Genomic DNA, 17,781 nt, shown 5'->3' with positions numbered 1-17,781 from the left:
TTTCATCGACAAAAGTGCCGGTGTGGACAGTGCTATGTCAGCAGGAGAGGCTCTACCATCGGCACAGGGTGGCTGTTGGCCAAAATCTTGTTTTTGAAATATATGTAAGAACAGAGCCACAAACCCCCCCACTTCCTACCAAAAGGCACATCAGTCTGAATCAAAAGCTAAAACCTCAAACTGACTCTTACTGTTCTACCCTTTTAAATGTTAATTCAAGTCTGTCTGCACTTTGTATAATTTTAAGATTGTTTGTAAATGTCTGTACTATGTCCACTGGCCAGTTTATCTGTTAATTTTACCTGCTTCCAATATATTTGTAAAATCCTATTCTAAATACAAAAGCCACACTGTGCAATGTAATGTATCTATCTAATTGTGAAAGATACTGTCAAAAATGAAATAAGGTTTGCGCTAAACAGCTAGGAGTTGGCCCTGAGTGATTGAAGTGTGAATGGCTGAGCAATTGAGTTGCATGTAGACAAAAAGAGTGATTGAACAATTGGTCTGAGTAAGGGATATCGAAACAGACGAAGAAAACACCAGCCTCACCTAAAACGCTTGAGGGAAGAAGAAAGAAGCAAAGATGATCAAGCGGCCGAAGAGGAACCCACCCTGATAACTTTGGAGCCAGCACATTTCAAAGGACAAAATCTGATTAGGCTTGCAACAATGTGGGTGATTAAGGATCACACCAAGAATGCAGTTGCAGCATGACAATGCAAAACCCATAGACTGACATGGGGTCTTTTCCCTATAAAATGGGACAAGAAGATGAAGACTGGAGGTTTGGGTCTACAACATCACACCAGCCAGGAGTACCGATGCGCATCGGCAGAACCTTGCTCCTCATCCTCATGCTCTAGTCACCTGGCCAGTGACTATCATGAGCACCAAGAAGCTGGTAACTATGACATCTGGAAGATCCCTATGTATGTTTGTCCGTCTCTATCTGTGTGTGCCTGTCAGTGTGTGTGAATGTGAATGAAAGCATCAATTGAAACATGTGTGTCTGTAATTTGTAGTATTGATATAATGTTAATACTGTTTTCCTAGTGTTTACATTATTAGTAATGCTATTTCATTGGTAAAGCACAATATTGATATTATTGCAGTGTTGATACTTTTCTTTTCTTTGATACTATCTACAGAAGTTTCTGTGTTCACAATAAACGTGGCTTGTTGCCTTATCCCCTAATAAGATCCTGTAATATTTGTTATTTGGGTAACACGGCTACATGGGAGACCTTACAGCAGCACAGCTGCTGCAGTACAACTGTGCCGTTGTAAGGTCTGTAGTGTAGACATAGGCATAAACAGACGAAGGTTAATGCCACCATAGAAGGATAGCTGTAAACTTAGTGTTTGTTAGTAGCCCCAACCTCCCACACCCCTCCTGTTTTTTAAAAAAACACATCAAAGATGTGGCCATAGGGCTTGTCTTCACTGCAACTGTTTGCTCAGTTAGTACAGGTGAGTTACTCCATTCAAGGCAGGCTAGCTCAAGTGAAAGCAGCGACAGTGAAACAACACTCAAGCTCCACAGATTGAATTAGTAGTTGATGAGTTGTTGCAACTCAGGTTGCTGTATCCCCATTGCAATATCAGCTTGATCACCAGCTGCACTCAAGTTTGAACCTGGATGGGTCAGCTAGCTAGATCTTAAGGCACCACTTAACTAGAGCTAGAGATTTGTGCATGTGGAAAAGGATGGGGTTAGGCACAAAGCTCAAACTATAATAAGTAGTAAACAATGAGTTGTTAATGCACCGAAGACAAGCCCATAGAGTAAGTCCGTTGTATCAGTCAGTGGGACTTGACACAGCACAAGGGCAATAGGGGAGATAGTTTTGTTGGCTTGACATTATGGCAAGGTATGAGCTAACCAATCAGTTAATTTTGATCTAAACTTTATTTTGCCACTAAGTTTAGAATTGCAAGTTTCACTGATAAGTGGTTGTGAGTTCTGCCTTTGTAGATAGATACTCAGAATGCTGAAGGATAGACACACCTCTGTAGAGGATTTTTTTTTTTTTTTTTAAAAGAAGAAATAGATCAAGGGAGCTGTTAGGATCCACACCACCTTGCTGTTGTGGGTACTGTGTCTCCTCATCTGTTAAAGAATGTCGCAGATGGATTAAGGAGAATAGGTACACTACATGAACACTTTGAGATCTTTCAAGCAGCATGAACATAATGAGGGGAGGGGAGATTTTGGAGATTTCGAAAGTTTCTATAAAAACCATGAAAGTTTTGATAACTACCCTTTCACAAAACTTGGAGAATCCAAACACAGTAGAAACTAGAAAATCATCTTGTATTTTTAACTAGCAAACTTTATTTTTGACCTCAGGTCAGGGACACAGTATCGTCTTCCTTCAGTGGTGAGTAGAGGGGGTTGATTCTCCATTCCAGATAAAATGTTTTGTGGCATTTTTTCTCTCTCTCTTTTTAAGATCTCTTCTGGATTGGTAAGTATGGTGGTCATGTATTTGTATAAATTTTGTACTATGCCACTTTTTTCATCACCATACCATATATGCACTCGCATAATTACATTGCCTTTAAAAATTGCTAAGAAAAATCTTCTTTTAAAAAGGGAACATTAAACCAAACTAAAGCTATTTTTTATCCCTGTCATTTAGCTCAGATATAAAATGCAAGCTACTGCTTCCAGAAGTACATCAAGACAGCTCTCACAGCAGACTGACATCCTCCTGCAGTTGCATATGCATTTTTCATTGTTCTGTTGGAGCTCTAATTGATGATTCCTCTATGCATCTCTTGGAAAGTTCAACAGAAATATGCATGCATGTCTTGGATGTTCAACGCTCTACATTCAAGAACCATATTTTAAACACGTCTTTAATTTTAAAATCTCATTACTGAAAACTGTTTTCTGACAAGATTCTTTTTTAAACTAAAATCCTTTGTGAATCAAGTTATTTTAATTTATGTACATTAAGAGAATGCTGACAAAATTTCAATCTAAGCCAAACTATGTGTCCTAAGGTGCTCCAATTCAGCCTCACAGCACCATGGCACAAACCATGGAGAGCAGAATACAGAACCACTGAAACAACTCCACAGGGGCCATTGATATGTAGCATGCCAAAATACATTATGCATGTTATAATGTGCATATCTGACATGATATAGCTCAAGCAACATCCAGCATGACTACCAAATAATTCAATAGGCAATGACAAAATACACTGACATTTATTATTGCCCTCAAAATCTGCATACAGAGGAGATCCTCCATACCCAGGTCTTCCCTCGCTAGGGCCAGATAAAGGCCATCTCCAGGCACACCCCTCCAGGGAGACCCTTGCAGTATGGCCCTCACCTATTTCAATTAACAAATAATAATAAATACCACCACCTACTTTGGAGCCATCCACATGAAACTATCTGCAAAGGTGCCCACCACCTCTCCTCTTGAGTTGAGTAGCTGTTTCCCTGCTCCCATCACTGTGGCCAAGAGGGACCCTATTTGGTGCTAAATGGATCAGGTTAGAAATGCACTGAGGTTTCTGTGAGTATTGAGGTACTGGTATTTTCACCTTCCTTTCTAATTGCATGTGTCTGAAGATTCATTCTAGTTTTGCACAGATAGAAACTCATTGGACATCAACATTTCTTATGGCAGAGACCACAAACCCCTAAAAAAGGGCCTTAGAGGAGAAAAAAATGACAACTGCAAACACAAGTGCAAAAAACAAGACCTTTAAAACACAGAGATAACTTACAACCAGGATTTTGCCACTTAAGAGTATCTATACTGCAGCTGGCAGTGTGCTTCACAGCCCAGGTAGACAGACTCACGCTAGCTTTGCTGGAGTTAGTGTGCTAAGCATAGCTGTGTGGTCATTGCAGCATGGGCAGTGTCCAAGCTCAGGTGGCTAGCCTGAGACACTATGCACTAATTTTTAGCACACTAGCTAAAGTGGAGCTAGCATGAGTCTGTCTACTCAGACAAGGAGACAGGTTCCCAGTTGCAGTTGAGACACAGCCGAACACACCAGCTTTTCTTTACTATCATGACAATTTAAGCCTAACACAAAATATATTTGCCTGGCCTTTACTAGGACCACTGATACTACGGAAAAAAAGTATTTTACTTGCCAGCCAGCTACAAACAAAACTAAAGAAACAAGCAAACAACAAACAACAACAAAAAGAGCTACCTGCTCACTGCAGGTAGAATTTTGGAAGGTTGTAACAATCTGTGCTCAAATCTCAAACCAAACACCTTCAGATGTGGAAGGAAACCCTACAAAATGAGAATACAAGTGCCTAACAATATATACTTAAAACATAAAAGCGACTTTACTGAATCAGTGGTTTCATGAAGGCCTGGTGCTTAGCTCCCCACCCTCTGAAATGACAATTCACACAAGTCCCAAAAAACTGAACCTGAAAAACTCGTGTATATTTATGGATCACTGTTTTTGTGTTTTTATTTCTCTTGACAATTACATCATGATTAATGTGTATATCTCCCGCTTCAAGGAAGTGATGCACAGTTTGGAAGTAACTTTGTAATTTTAAATCTGTGGTTTTCTCTCCACTTTTACATTTCAGACAATTGCCAACAAAAGAAATAGCTAAACAACAGTTATTTAAAGTTATTTAAATCTAAGACAAACATGGAGTAACTTAACCATTCTTAAAAGCAGTGGTATTTACACAAGCATCAGCTGACACAACTTCCTGAGCAGCGCACTGAAAGATACTTGATGAGACACTTTGGCTAAAGCCAAAGACATAGACCAGTAACAAACAATTCAGTTATTTCTTATAATCTTGGACCTACTCATGCTCTTCCTTTCCCCATTTTTACACACATTAGAGACACATTGAAGGAAACCAATTTAGCCACTTGTTCTAAGCTTTTGACAGTTTTAGGCCCTGATCCCACAATTTGATCAATGCCAGGGTTCCCACAAGGTAGCCACTGAAGTCAGTGGGTCTCCATACACTTGGAGTGGTCTGCCCACATGGATCAGATTGGATTGCTGTTATCGAGGTATTTGTTTGGGTAACATTCCTTTCACTGCCCCATAGAGATTTTGCAGGCTTTTAGTCCACTGATTTTCACACAAACAGAGATTAGCCCCCATTTTAAGGGAAAAGCCTAAACTTTCATACAAAAATCACGGGTTCGTAAAAAACAAACAGAATTCAAACAGATAAGGCAAACATGTTCGTTGCTACTTTGTACTGTTGTGTTTATTTTAAGTACAAAGACTTATCACAATATTGTAATACCATAGTTAGACATGTATAATCAAGTACAACTGAAATAGTTGGTAATATTTGCATGCAAACAGTAAGACTAAAATTTAATGAATTAAAATATGAATAAAATTTAATTAAAGTCAAAATTTTGGCCTTATTCTTTCCTAACACTTTAAAAATACATTCTAGTTGGATTTTGGCATAAAAATGCATTTTATTTTACATACTTAATAACAACAAACAATTAGATCAGGCCTTACTATGGGAAAAATTTCACCTTAAGAAAAACAGCCTCAAGGAACTTTAGTGATACATTTCCTGAGCCAATGCTGAAAATAACCTTCAGGAAAAGGCTGTTGTCAAGCCACAGAGTTTCATCAATTCTCGTTTCATACCTGACTTTCCACTCCATATTTATGTTATGGTATTCTTCTGCATTAATATGGAAGACACGTGATTTACTAAGTGCATCACTGTGGGTGAGACTGAAACAGGAAGAGTCATGGTGGAGAAAGAAAACATGCTTTGACAATAAGTAACCCTACTTTGCCCTTTCCCTGGCATGACAAGATGTGTATATGTAGAAAGAATGCTCATATGAAGAGACAGTTAAAAGCAAGGGGACAAGGATTAAAAAAAAAGGAGAGAGAGACTGCATATGCTACACTTCAAGAGATCAGGGAGTTCAAGAGTCTGTCATACTTAAATAGAGAAAATACTAACAGGGCTAAATGGGATGCCTTTTCATTTACTTTCTTGTTTGTTACTAATCAACAAATCACTGAGAAGAGTTAACAGATGCTGTAATAATTTTGTAGTGGTCACCAAAAAAATTAGCCCTTTTAAAATTATCTGCATATCAGAATTTGCAGAATTTTCTGACAGCAGACTATAATTAATTTTAAGGTGGGCCAAATTTTTTTGAACAAACCTCTCGGTTATAGGCTAGTGGCTTTAAAGGATTTTATAGTGTTGAATCTGATCTGGATTTAAGGATCAATTAATGGAAGGGCCAAACTTAAATCTGCAACTGGGGAGGGGATTCCAGTACAGAGAAGGATGAAAATCATTGATGTAGGTGGCACCGATTATTAGATATTGTATTGTAGATCCTCTGGGGCAAGGGTTGTATCTATCTGTATTTATAAAGCACTGGGGCCCTTATGAACTACAATTAAAACAATTGATAATAAAATAAATAGCATGACAGCCTTTAATATCTTTTGACTACTGTAAAAAGAATAAAAAAATTAAGCAGACTGGGTTCTGGTTATAGCTCACAGATCTGAGATTCTGCCCATTTTGCTGCTGTCTAGATTTCTAAACAAGAGGTGAATCAAATACAGTAAGAGTGTGCAGTAGACAAGTAAGAATATCATATGTGAGATTATCACATGTGGTACAGTGACAGCACATCAGATTTTTCTGAAATAGAATTAGTTTTGCAAGTTGCTAAATGCAGCACGTTAGAATAGCCTTGTTGTGTACCCTGTTCATTTTTTCCCCCCGAGTGTGGAGTACAGTAGATACTGATGAGGCAGCAGGTGAAAATATGTGCAAACCGTAACTGGGTGGGGTGCGTGTCTGCTAACTCGTCACCAAATCTGTTTGTTTGGGGTTTTCAGGAGAATCTCCTGGGGTGAGGACAATTTTAAAAGATCTATTTTATTAAAGTTGTGTTTTGCTTTATACTGACAGCAGTAAAGTCCTACCCCAGCTGCTCTGAAGTGTGACCTTAATTGGGGGAGGTAAGAGTTGGGAGTCAGATGGAGCCAATACCTTGCAAGGCTGCTCTCGAGCCTGCATGCCTGACAGGTCAGAGCCAGTGCTTTTGGCTAACAAAATGTCATAGGAGGACAGACAGGAACAACCTCATGGCACTGGGAACACCATCTGGAATGGCACAGGTGCTAAATTGTTGCTGGGTGGAAAGTGATGCTGTTGCATGCCCCCACATTTGCTGTAACTTTTGAGCATGAGCAATCCAAATGGTGGAGTGAATACCTATGCACTACTGTAACCATCCTGAGCATAGACACAGGGTTTGTCACATGCAACTTAGGGGATCCAAAGTGTCATTACTATGCCAATTTCTCTAGAGCACACAAGATCATGATGTAGAGAAGCACACAAGAAGCGCCCTGGGAGTAGCAGAGGGAATCTTCCAAAAGCAGTAAGTGCAACTGATACTTGCTACCGAATATACCTATTTTAAGAACCAGCTCTCTCTCTCTACACACATCCCCATATATACAACACACACAAATATACTATACAAAAATAGATTAAAAGGCTATTATTAAGAATATGGTTGTTTGCAAGCAATACAATTTGAGATACTGAAAAGCTTTTTTCTTTCATGTTCTGTCAAACATGACTTCCTTGTTTCATGTTGACTCAATCACCCTGCCTTTCCCAGCTGTTGCACTCATCAGGATCATCAATGATGTCACTACAGTTCTTGACAGCGGTATGACAAAAATATTAAAGGTAGAGCTGCCTAGAGGACAATTCTGTTTTGCAACTACTTTTCAGGTTTTGACATTTGTTTTCATTCCACACTGGAATGAAAGCAAAACCTTTCAATCACTTTCCAGGAATAGCCTGTGTCAAAATAGTGGTTTTCAGATTGAAAAACCTGAACTTAGCCTCACTTTGCATGTGTGTGTGTGGGTGTCTCTCTCAGTGCAAGTGTGTGTGAAAGAGAGACACGCACACCCACCCCTCTCCAAAATGTTTAATGCATATTTTGATTAGATTTCATAAAGTTAAATATTTTCCAAACAGCTCTAATTAAAGGGCTTTATACACACACACACACACACACACACACACACACACACACACACACACACACACACACACACACACACAGGATCATATGGGAGGGGATGTTTCCTTTTCTCAGTATGGAAGAGTGATTATTTAAAAATATTTTAAATGATGGGGCCATTTCACATCAAATTCTATAGAGGGTTAAATAAATTATGAACCTAAACTACTTGAGAGTGTCCTTTTATTTTATGGAAAACAAACGTATAGGGAAAGTAAAGCAAAGTAACAAGAATTTGCATCAAGAGTCCTTCAAAAGAGAAACGATTTTCCCAAATAAATGATTGTCTTCTTAAAATGCCTTTCATATGCTACATCCCACAAAGTGTTTTGAAATAACGATTCAGAGTATAAATGCACGTGACACAGAAAAGTAACTAGACCCAATCATCTTGACGGAATTGCTCCCCAAAGGGGGCATACCTTTGACAGAGCAGTACAATCCCAGCACTACAATTTCAGCATTCTGTACAAGCCAAGTTCCTGCTTTCTAACATTTTGGGCCAGAAATTAACACTGCTGAGTGTTAGTAACACTTGTAGTGCGAGTGTCTCACATTGATCTTAATGTTGGTCTCTAATTTTACAAGCAGCTAATTATAGATTTTATTACAAAATTTAACATTTATTGTTCATAAAATATCAAACTTTTGGTCAGTATGGTGGCACAGATCTTCTGCATGGTAGCCCAGAATGGCACTGGCTACAGTTTCCATTCTCTGATCCAAGCTCCTAGCTCACCAGAGCTGGGTATGCTGAGAAGTCTTTTTATTCAGCATATAGTAGAAAGAAAGAGAACAGATGAGCACTTTAACGAGTCAGAGGGTTGGCTAGTAAAGACTGGGTTAAAGAAGTGGCATTCACAAGCTGCAAAGGCAAAAAGACAGCAGCTGCAAAATGCTGAGGGGAAAGGTACAGAGTAGACATGATGATGGGAATAAAGGTCATTCTACTACCCTTAATTATGTTGGCTAGTTCCTTATTCTGCAAGTAGTCCCACTGGTTTCATTGGAATTATTTGTGGCGCATGCTATTGTTCAACACGTAAGAATGGCAAAATGGGCTTGTATCAAGGGGGAGAAGGGTAAGGAAGGAGAGTGAAAATGAAGACAGAGTATGGGAGGCTGTCAGGGATGTAGAGGAACCCCCTCCATCTTTCCTAACACACACGTTCTCCCGACAGAACTTAATCACAAAATAGTGATTGTTTACAGGACCAGGTGAAAGCCACATATCTGACCCCCTGGTTATAGGTTATACTACATTTTCTTTGGTTTTACAATAGAAGAAGCAAGAGCATCTTTTCAGAGCCCAGCAAACAAGAAATCTCCAATATCTGAAACTTATTGGAAAGATCTTTTTTAAAAAGCCACATTTAAAGGCTCTCCTACTAAGAGTTTGGCACAGACACTGCAAATCTGTTTATGAGACATTATCCTATAAAGCCATCTTTTCAGGGAAGCAGGCTTTTTCAACTAGTGATGGCCTATTCCAGAACGCTGACCATCAAATTAACATTCATCTCAGGGTCCAATCCTGCAGCCTTCACTCATGCTAAATAATCCCTATTGTTCATGTGAGTAGTCCATACAAACTACTCAGCACAAGTAATGATCGCAGAATCAAGCCCAGAGCAAACATAAGAACATACGAAAAATCAGCTCATGGGAAAAAATAAAAAGAGAAGTATGTAGTTGTACTCATGTAGGGTTCTTAAAGTATCTCTCAAAGAGAAATCTTCCAACTCGACAATGTGTTTCAATGGGCAATGCAATCAGAAATTATGCTATCAATTACAGGCAACTCTACATTCAGTCAAAATCAATCAGCAATCATATATGGTTGCAAAAACTCTGAGGAAACACTGTCAGCATATTCAGGAAACATAGTACATTAATCCACAAAAAGATGGAGAAGCAGAGAAATAGAGCCTGAAGTACATTGCCCTTGCCTAAGATAGCAGGTTAAAATGCAATTAATAAAAATAATAATTAAAAAGGGGGTCCCCAAAGATTATGTCTTTTCCTTTTGTCAGATCACACATGCTCTAAGTCATGTTGAATTTTCCTTTGTATCTTTAGTTTGTTTAGACTGTTGGCAAATTTCCACTCAATTTCAACTTTGGTTTCCAGTGATGTTTTTGCCCTCTTTTGATTAAAAAAAAATTGTTATTGTAAAAAGGAGAATGACAAAATCATGAATTTTTCTTCGCTACGAAATACAAAGAAGTGTTATTACTTTGAAATAACAGAGCTGTAGTTACAAATCCCCAACAGTTGTGTCAAAAGAAATGTTGCAGTGGTACTTTGGAGACACATAAAAAGCACTAGGTTCGATACATAACTAAAAGCTAAACACTCACTTCTTTGAAAATAGACAATTACATCATGTCTTGTCTCCTGCTAATTGTCATCATTTAAAACTTGGCATGCATTTAGAAGTGCAATTTCTGTCTGCCCTTCCCAGCTACCATTCTTCACTGTATTTTAATTAAACAAAAAATGAAATGCCCTAAAAACCAACAAAACAAAAAGCTATTGCACTGACCTTCTTTACTCCTTTTTAAATGGTTTGTTCTAACTTATTAGTCTGAAAACTAAAAATCTATATCAGACTTTTTCTCTTGGAATAAGGTTTCCAGTATTGTTCCCACCACAGAACATCCCAAATCAAGGTAGCTTCATTCATTAATTCTATTCATTACTTTCCTATCTCAGGGTATCACACAGTATGTTTCAGGGAAGTGAACTAGTTTGGCACCAGTAATGTGTTAACTGTGTAGATAAAACACAGCAGACAATATGAATTCAATGGTGCACACACATATTTGGGATGCTAAGGTTGTAATGAGCCTAACTCTATTCCCATTTAAGCCAATAGTAAAACTTCAATGGTGCAGTGAAGATAGGCCACCCCTTTGAAAATCCCACTGCAGACTACTTTACTGAGAAAGGCTGTTTAAGAGAACAATTGCTAACTACAGCATTCATTTTCCAAGAGTACCACTGGATCTTTAATTTCCTCCTAGAAGGTTACCAAGGTAAGCAGAATTTGCTTCAATGTAATCAATCATCTGAAATTAGGATAAAATAGCAAGGGCTATTAATCCTCATGATTTAGGCATAATGGGATCACCTCATGGGATCAGGAAGAAGTTTCTCACATGATACAGTACCACTGAGTACATTATAAAGGTTTAAGGTCTAGAGCACCTGAAATTGGATACTGTTGAAAGCACTAGACTAAATGGACCCTTTGTCTATTCTGGTATGGCAAGCCTTGTTTCTGTGATTAAATTGTATATGTGCTTTAGTAGTAATGCAGTACAGTCCTCTCAATCTACAGGCTGTGTTTGAAAGTACAATTTTTTTGCACTGCAGTTTTAATTATAAAAAGGATTGCTACTAACAAATCTCAAATGTTAGGCAATGGACATTTTAAGGAAAGTGGTCTAACAAGCCTTGTCTACACTTCAAAAATAAGTCGACCTAACAGGTTGATTTACAGCCACCACTGTAATTACAACAGTGTCTGATATCCATACTGCCTTCCTTGGGTCGGTGGAGTGCATCTTCACCAGGAGCACTTCCACTAACCTAAAGGGCAGTGCGGGGAGCTGAGAGCTCCCAGGTTCCCTGTGAGCTGCCCCCCCATCCTCCGTCGAGGGTCCGGGGGGAAGACGTCTGGGACTTCTCCATTCCTTCCTCTCCCCCAGAACGGGCAGCCATGCCATGTCATGTCTCAGCCATGTAACTGACAACACTGGCCCGGTGAGGAGCATGTGAGAAGCACCTGGTGCTTCTCCACCCAGCTCCCAGCAGCCTGGTCTTCTTGCCCTGCTCCCAGCTGGGAGCAGGAACCAGCTGCCCAGGCTTACAGAAACCCAGGCTTGGAGCACTGGAATTGACAAGAATGACAGCCCCACCAGGATGTAAGGGGAAACAGTATCTACATTAACACTGTGTCACCCTAAGCTGACAAAAGCCCTACACTCCTTGTCAATGTGGTTTTATTTTATTGAAAAAACAGGGCAGTTTTGTCAGTGGAAGGTTGATTGCTGTGTGTACACTACCTCTATTTTGTCGACCAAAGCTGACTTTGGTTGATAAAACTCTAGTGTAGACCAGGCCAAAAGGGGCAAGTGCACATGCAACATACTGGGCTTATGTAACACAGGATATCAGCCTGCTTGGAAGTAGTACTCTGCTCCTCTTTTCAAAGTCTTCAGGTATTTATGAATACCACAAAAGGACTAAGTCACAATGAAAAATAAGAACACAACTCTGGTTCTAATCTAATGTCTAAAAGGAAGCTATGCCAAGGCAGAAGCAAGCACTTTACTTCAGTAAAGAATAAAAATAAAACAGTACACAGTTCATAAGACCAATACATGAATGGGTAAATGCTTAAGATGTCACAGTCAACATTATGAAGCTTAATGAGACTACTTCCCACAACAAAGACTCCCATCTTCCTATAAAGGCAAGTAACTTGATGTATATTGAATTACTTTTCATCTACAAGCTTATATTTCTAAAAATGCTACAAGGATTCCATTTCAAATATTTTCTCTCCCTTTACAACAAGCACCTCATTGCAAACACTAAGTTCTCACATTGTTTAGAGCAAGTATAAGAAATAAAAAAAATATTAAAAGCCTTTGTACTCTACAGGTAAAATAAGAGCAGTTGTGATTGTCTTCAGAGTTTGATCTACACACTGGCCCTTCCACCAGGTCAGATTCTGCAATTCCTTGCACTATAGTTTTGTAAAGTTGTTTGCTGGACATTAAGCTACAAATAGTTATGTATTCCATTCAAAATCTAAGCATGGGTTTGAACCAAATCCTAAAACTCTAAAAACATTTTTTTTTTAATAAAAAAATCAACTTTTGTTAATAAAAAAGTCACCAAAGCATATATTTAAGTATTGTCCACCACACCAAATTTTCCATTTGACTGCTTAACTAAGAGCATTTAAGCAAGTTCATTGTGGGACTTGGTCTTTACTGGCAAGAGCTTTTCCAGATTGAATACAAGCAAGAGTTAGATATCATCAATTCCAATTCAAGGATACTCTAAATTCCAAGTAGACCCACGAGTTACTTCACCAAGAAAAAATCCTTCCAGGTCACAAATTGTTAAATTAACATATATGGGGGAAAATACATAGGTAATTAAATTATTTTGCCAATATGTAATTAAATAAGCGTATTTCCTAAATCCACCATCCAAACAACAATACAAATTTGTCTGTATCCAACATACAGAGCTGGATCTATTTTACCACACTTTTCTCCTACATTACCTGCCATGTCTTGAACGGCTGCTTGAAGCTTCATAGGGTTCTTCCAATTCGTATACATTTGTGTCACAGTCTTCCACACTGCTGGAATTTTGCCATTCAAAACATGGATTTTTATCAGAAGACAGAACAAAAGGCAAGTTTTCATATTCTGGAATTTCTTCATAGTGGCGCACATTCTCATATTCTGGCATACAGTCACTTGTAAGAGAATTCACGTGTGCTTGTGACAAATGCTTCCCTGAGAATATTTGTTCATCTAAAGATTCTGATCTTTGACTGTTTGGCATCTCATACTGACCCCTGTGTCTCTGTCTTTTCTTTTGTGATGCTGGGCTACCCATTTCTACAGAATGTGCCTTAGCAGATTTAGTTTTCCTTTCACTTGCTAGGGATGCTGCATTTCGGTTGTTACTATCACCATTCCCTTCCCCTGTGGAAAGGCTAGCTATGGCACCATCCATAGACTGGCTGCCCCTGGACAAAAATTTCTGGAAGTCACTTTTCATTATGCAAACAGACAATTTAATGTTGAGAAACTTCTTTAAACTATTTTTCTTCTGAGCATCTTTGGAAGGCTTGTCCATTCTTTCCGTATCCATGGAAGATAGAGATTTAGCTCTAGGCTTGGTCACAGCAGTTGAAATGTCAGAGTTTGTGGCAATATTGACAGTTTTTAATGATTCTGGATTGCCTGAAAATGGCAGAATAGGATGAGGTAATTTCCAGACAGGTTTCTCTGAAGAGCGTTTTGGTATGTCACAGTAAGATGACATACCTTGTTCTTTGGCTGATGTATACCTTAAAGGAGTTCTTTCCAGAACCCTTTCTGCTTTTTTATCTTCACTGGAAACATAAGAACTTTTTTCAACAAGCTCTTCTGATGCAGCTTTTTTCAGCAGCCCAGCAGCAGGCAAGCTGTGTCTTTGAGGTTTTTTAGGAATAATCCTTGGCGAACTTTCATCTTTTACATGAATCTCTTTATCTTCTGGTTTCTGTGTGGAAACATCAAAGCTACTGGAGGCAGGCAAGTGCTGACTGCAAGTCAATTTGAGTTGCTTAGGCAAACTCATGGACAGAATATTGCTTCGTATAAAATTAGTCCTTTTGTCCACAGCAGCTAACATACTAGCATCATTTGGCATTTTATCTGCAGGACTTGTTAAATTAAGGTCTTTGTCCAAGGAATGTTCAACATTTTCTGTCATGAGAGAAGTTTCTTGCAGAGCCTGAGGCAAGATATTCTGTGAGGCTAATTCTTCGGTTTCTGTAGATTCCTTCAAACAATGTATTTTCTCAGCAAGATTTTGAGTGATCTCAAATGTATTAGCCTGATGCATTTTCTCTGTACAATCATTATAAGAAACACTCTGACCAAGGACATTAATTTTTGCTCTTTTTTTAAAGATGTGCTCAGAAGGTCCAGCAGAATCACTCTCTGAATTAATTGGTTCTCTTGTTCCTTCCCCAGCAGTGTCTATACCATCTTGACGGACTAGACACGCAGGACGTTGCTTTCTCGGTTTTGGAACTGGAAGCACTTTTGAGCTAGGTACTGAACATGCTCCAGAGGAAGATGGAGTTTTAACATCATCTCCTCTCATACAGACTCCAGCTGCAAACGTAATATCACTATTTACACTGACATTTTCCAGGGTTTCTTGGCCCAATGAGCAATAGCAATCATGGTTACTTTCAGTCAAACTAGGACAAGGTTCAGACATATGAAATTCATCAGCATTTGTCTTATTGTGGTTATTTTGTGGCTCGCCTGTAGCTTCCTCAGAACCAGATGAAGACTGTACAAGATCTGTAAACTCTATTTTAACTTCAGTGTTAGAACTACTGCTATCATCCCTTTCAAGTTTATCTGGACATTTGTGCCTCAATGGGCTGCTATTAGGGAATACACTTTGTGTTAGAACATCTTTGAGTGTCTCTTCCAGAAGGCTGGCCTTTAAAACTACCCGATTTCTATTTGCCAGTTTTTCACTATAACTCTCGTGTATTGTCCTACCTTTTATAGATGGTACAATTTGTTCACCTATCTTGATGTTCTCTAAATTCTCAAAGTGTTCAAAAATTATTTGAGTTTTACATGTGCTCTCTCCATTTCCAAGCTTATGGATGCATTCAAAATTGCAAGAACACATTGGTATAATGTAAGAGGTATCCTCAGTGTCTTCCGCTGGGTCTCCATTTTTATAATTCAAGCGGTCTAGAGTCTCAGAAGAATCTCCTTTGTGTTCTTCTAAGCTTTTGGTGTTTTTTCTTAAAGATGATGGAAGTCTAACTTCAGGAACAGATGAACTCTTGAGAACCTTTGGTTTTGGTGCTATTGCTGGTTTAGCTTTCTTTGTTGTTTGTATAACTCCAGCAAACACAACATCTGGCTTAGGTGCAACAGGGGGAGGTGATGCCTTGTGTCCTACCACAAATTTTGGTTTCGGGGCCACTGGTGGCTTCTTAATTTCTAGAAAGGACAAAAACAAAAACTTTAATCACAAGCTGACAAAACAACTTATCTTGTGTTACATTACTTTTAAAAGATTAAATTTGTATATAATTTAAACTATTCAATGATTTACAATACTTTACGTTAGCTCCACCCCACTTTTTTATACTAGCATTTTCTCCTTTTAGTAGGAACTCTCAGGTAGTTCAGGGGAAAAACTCAGGTTTTCTAAAACAAGGGTTTTTCAAAATCTAAAGCCTGATATTAGAAATGTTTATCAAAAAAAAAAAATGTTTAGAATTAGTAAAAGGAATTTCTTGCTTGCCAAGACACTAAAGTGTGATGAAAACTGAAGTCCACTTGCCTAGTTTTGCAGTTTAAGCTGAGAAACATAATTTTTTTTAAAAAAAAAAGCAGAATAGTGAAAGCTAAAGCAGACTTTAAAAATTGTAGTATAATAAATCAATTAATTACATAAATCAATAATCCCTCCCACCTTTAATATGCAATTATTTAACCTGTCCATGTTCTTTTCCCCTTTATATTTGCAGAAACATCTAAAATAGGAATCTGCCACTACAACCAGTTATGTGGATTGGGTTCTGAAGAGTGAAGTTTGGATGATAAATTATTTTTCTAGCAGTGAAGTGCATTCCAAGATAGTACCCTCATTGTATTTCCTCAATGTCTTACTGAATTTTCCATCCCAAGGCATATTATTTTCTATCTATTGAAAGCTGTCATCATGATTATGGCTTATAACCCATCTCACAGCACTAGAAATCATACCATGTTTTTTAAGTATTCATTGATGGGACATTTTAATACACGCAGGAGATTATTCATGGTACATAGAACTCTAAAAACATGTCCCACCATAACCAATTCTCACAATGAGCTTGATGCAGAAGGGTAATTCATGCAGTACAACTAAAATGCTTTTTAATTAGCAACAAATTCTTTACACATCACCTCCATTATTGGAAGTTCCTTGTACATTTTTTTAAAAAGCCTCAGTAACATGTGCTGATACCTGCTGCATATCTGAAGAGATCATTTGGCCCACTGACTAGAAATTGCAATTTTCTTACAAAACTATGAGGGTTTTTCCATTTTTAATGCTAAATTATAATTCCTGCCTTACTCTAGAAAAGTGAGAAAGAACACTAAGTGCTAGAAATAGAAAATGCAATTTATTGAGATATTCAGAGGGAAGGATTTCTATCAAACTGTGTGATGCTCTAAAGGAGAGAGACAGACAACTTTTCTACCATAGAAACAGGAAAGCCATGTTTTTTCTGGGCTGTGAAACATTATATCTAAGCCCAGACTGCCTCTACTCAGATCCAGAACTCAGCAATTCTTGCTGTGAGGAATCATTTTATTAATTCCATTAGTGAGGGGGCAAAGCTGACCTGTGAGGATCAATATATAAGTCAACTGCCAAGTGAACTCAGAATAGGCAGAGAAGAGGCTAGCAGGGGGGTTTGTAGGACCTTTTTCAAAACGTTCAGCTCTATATATGCAACAAAGATGGCCAGCAACGGAAGAGTTATGACCTGCAAGGAATGTGACATTTTCTGTATCTGTTTCCTGCCTGAAGATAGAGACTTCCTCTGCATGAACTGCAAGTTGATTGCTGTGCTGAAGGAAAAGATTTGAGGTCTAGAAGGGCAGCTACTGACCCTGTGTAGTATTTGAAAAGCAGAAAAATCAACAGACAACCAGATTCGGGCAGCATCACCTCAGGCCAAGCAGAGAACAAAATGAAGGAAGAGAGAGAGAGGAGGCCTGGCAGTTTGTGAAGCAATGAGAAGAGAGAAGCAGGAGACAGCATGCAGAGCCAGAAGCAGGACAATTTGGGACCAACAGAGTAAAAGGGACCAGAAGAAATTCACTAATTACTTACAGGTATTTGGTGCAGCTGTGCAAAGAACATACTGAAAA

General features: G+C 38.5%; 1 protein-coding gene across 1 annotated transcript in view; it reads right to left on the bottom strand.

Moving 5' to 3' along the window:
• FGD6 (FYVE, RhoGEF and PH domain containing 6) overlaps window positions 1-17,781 on the bottom strand; it is a 103,211-nt gene that overhangs the window by 77,455 nt on the left and 7,975 nt on the right. Inside the window, exon 2 of the mRNA XM_067559791.1 lies at window positions 13,383-15,852. Coding sequence (XP_067415892.1) covers window positions 13,383-15,852 — 2,470 coding nt within the window. The remainder of the gene's footprint in view (window positions 1-13,382; window positions 15,853-17,781) is intronic.

Source organism: Emydura macquarii, unplaced genomic scaffold (genome assembly GCF_026122565.2).
Source record: "Emydura macquarii macquarii isolate MOO-44397 ecotype Brisbane River unplaced genomic scaffold, CSIRO-AGI_Emac_v2 contig_2205, whole genome shotgun sequence".
Classification (NCBI taxonomy): Eukaryota; Metazoa; Chordata; order Testudines; family Chelidae; genus Emydura; species Emydura macquarii.
The sequence above is the reverse complement of the archived record's forward strand: the minus strand, read 5'-3'. Positions and strand labels throughout refer to the sequence as shown.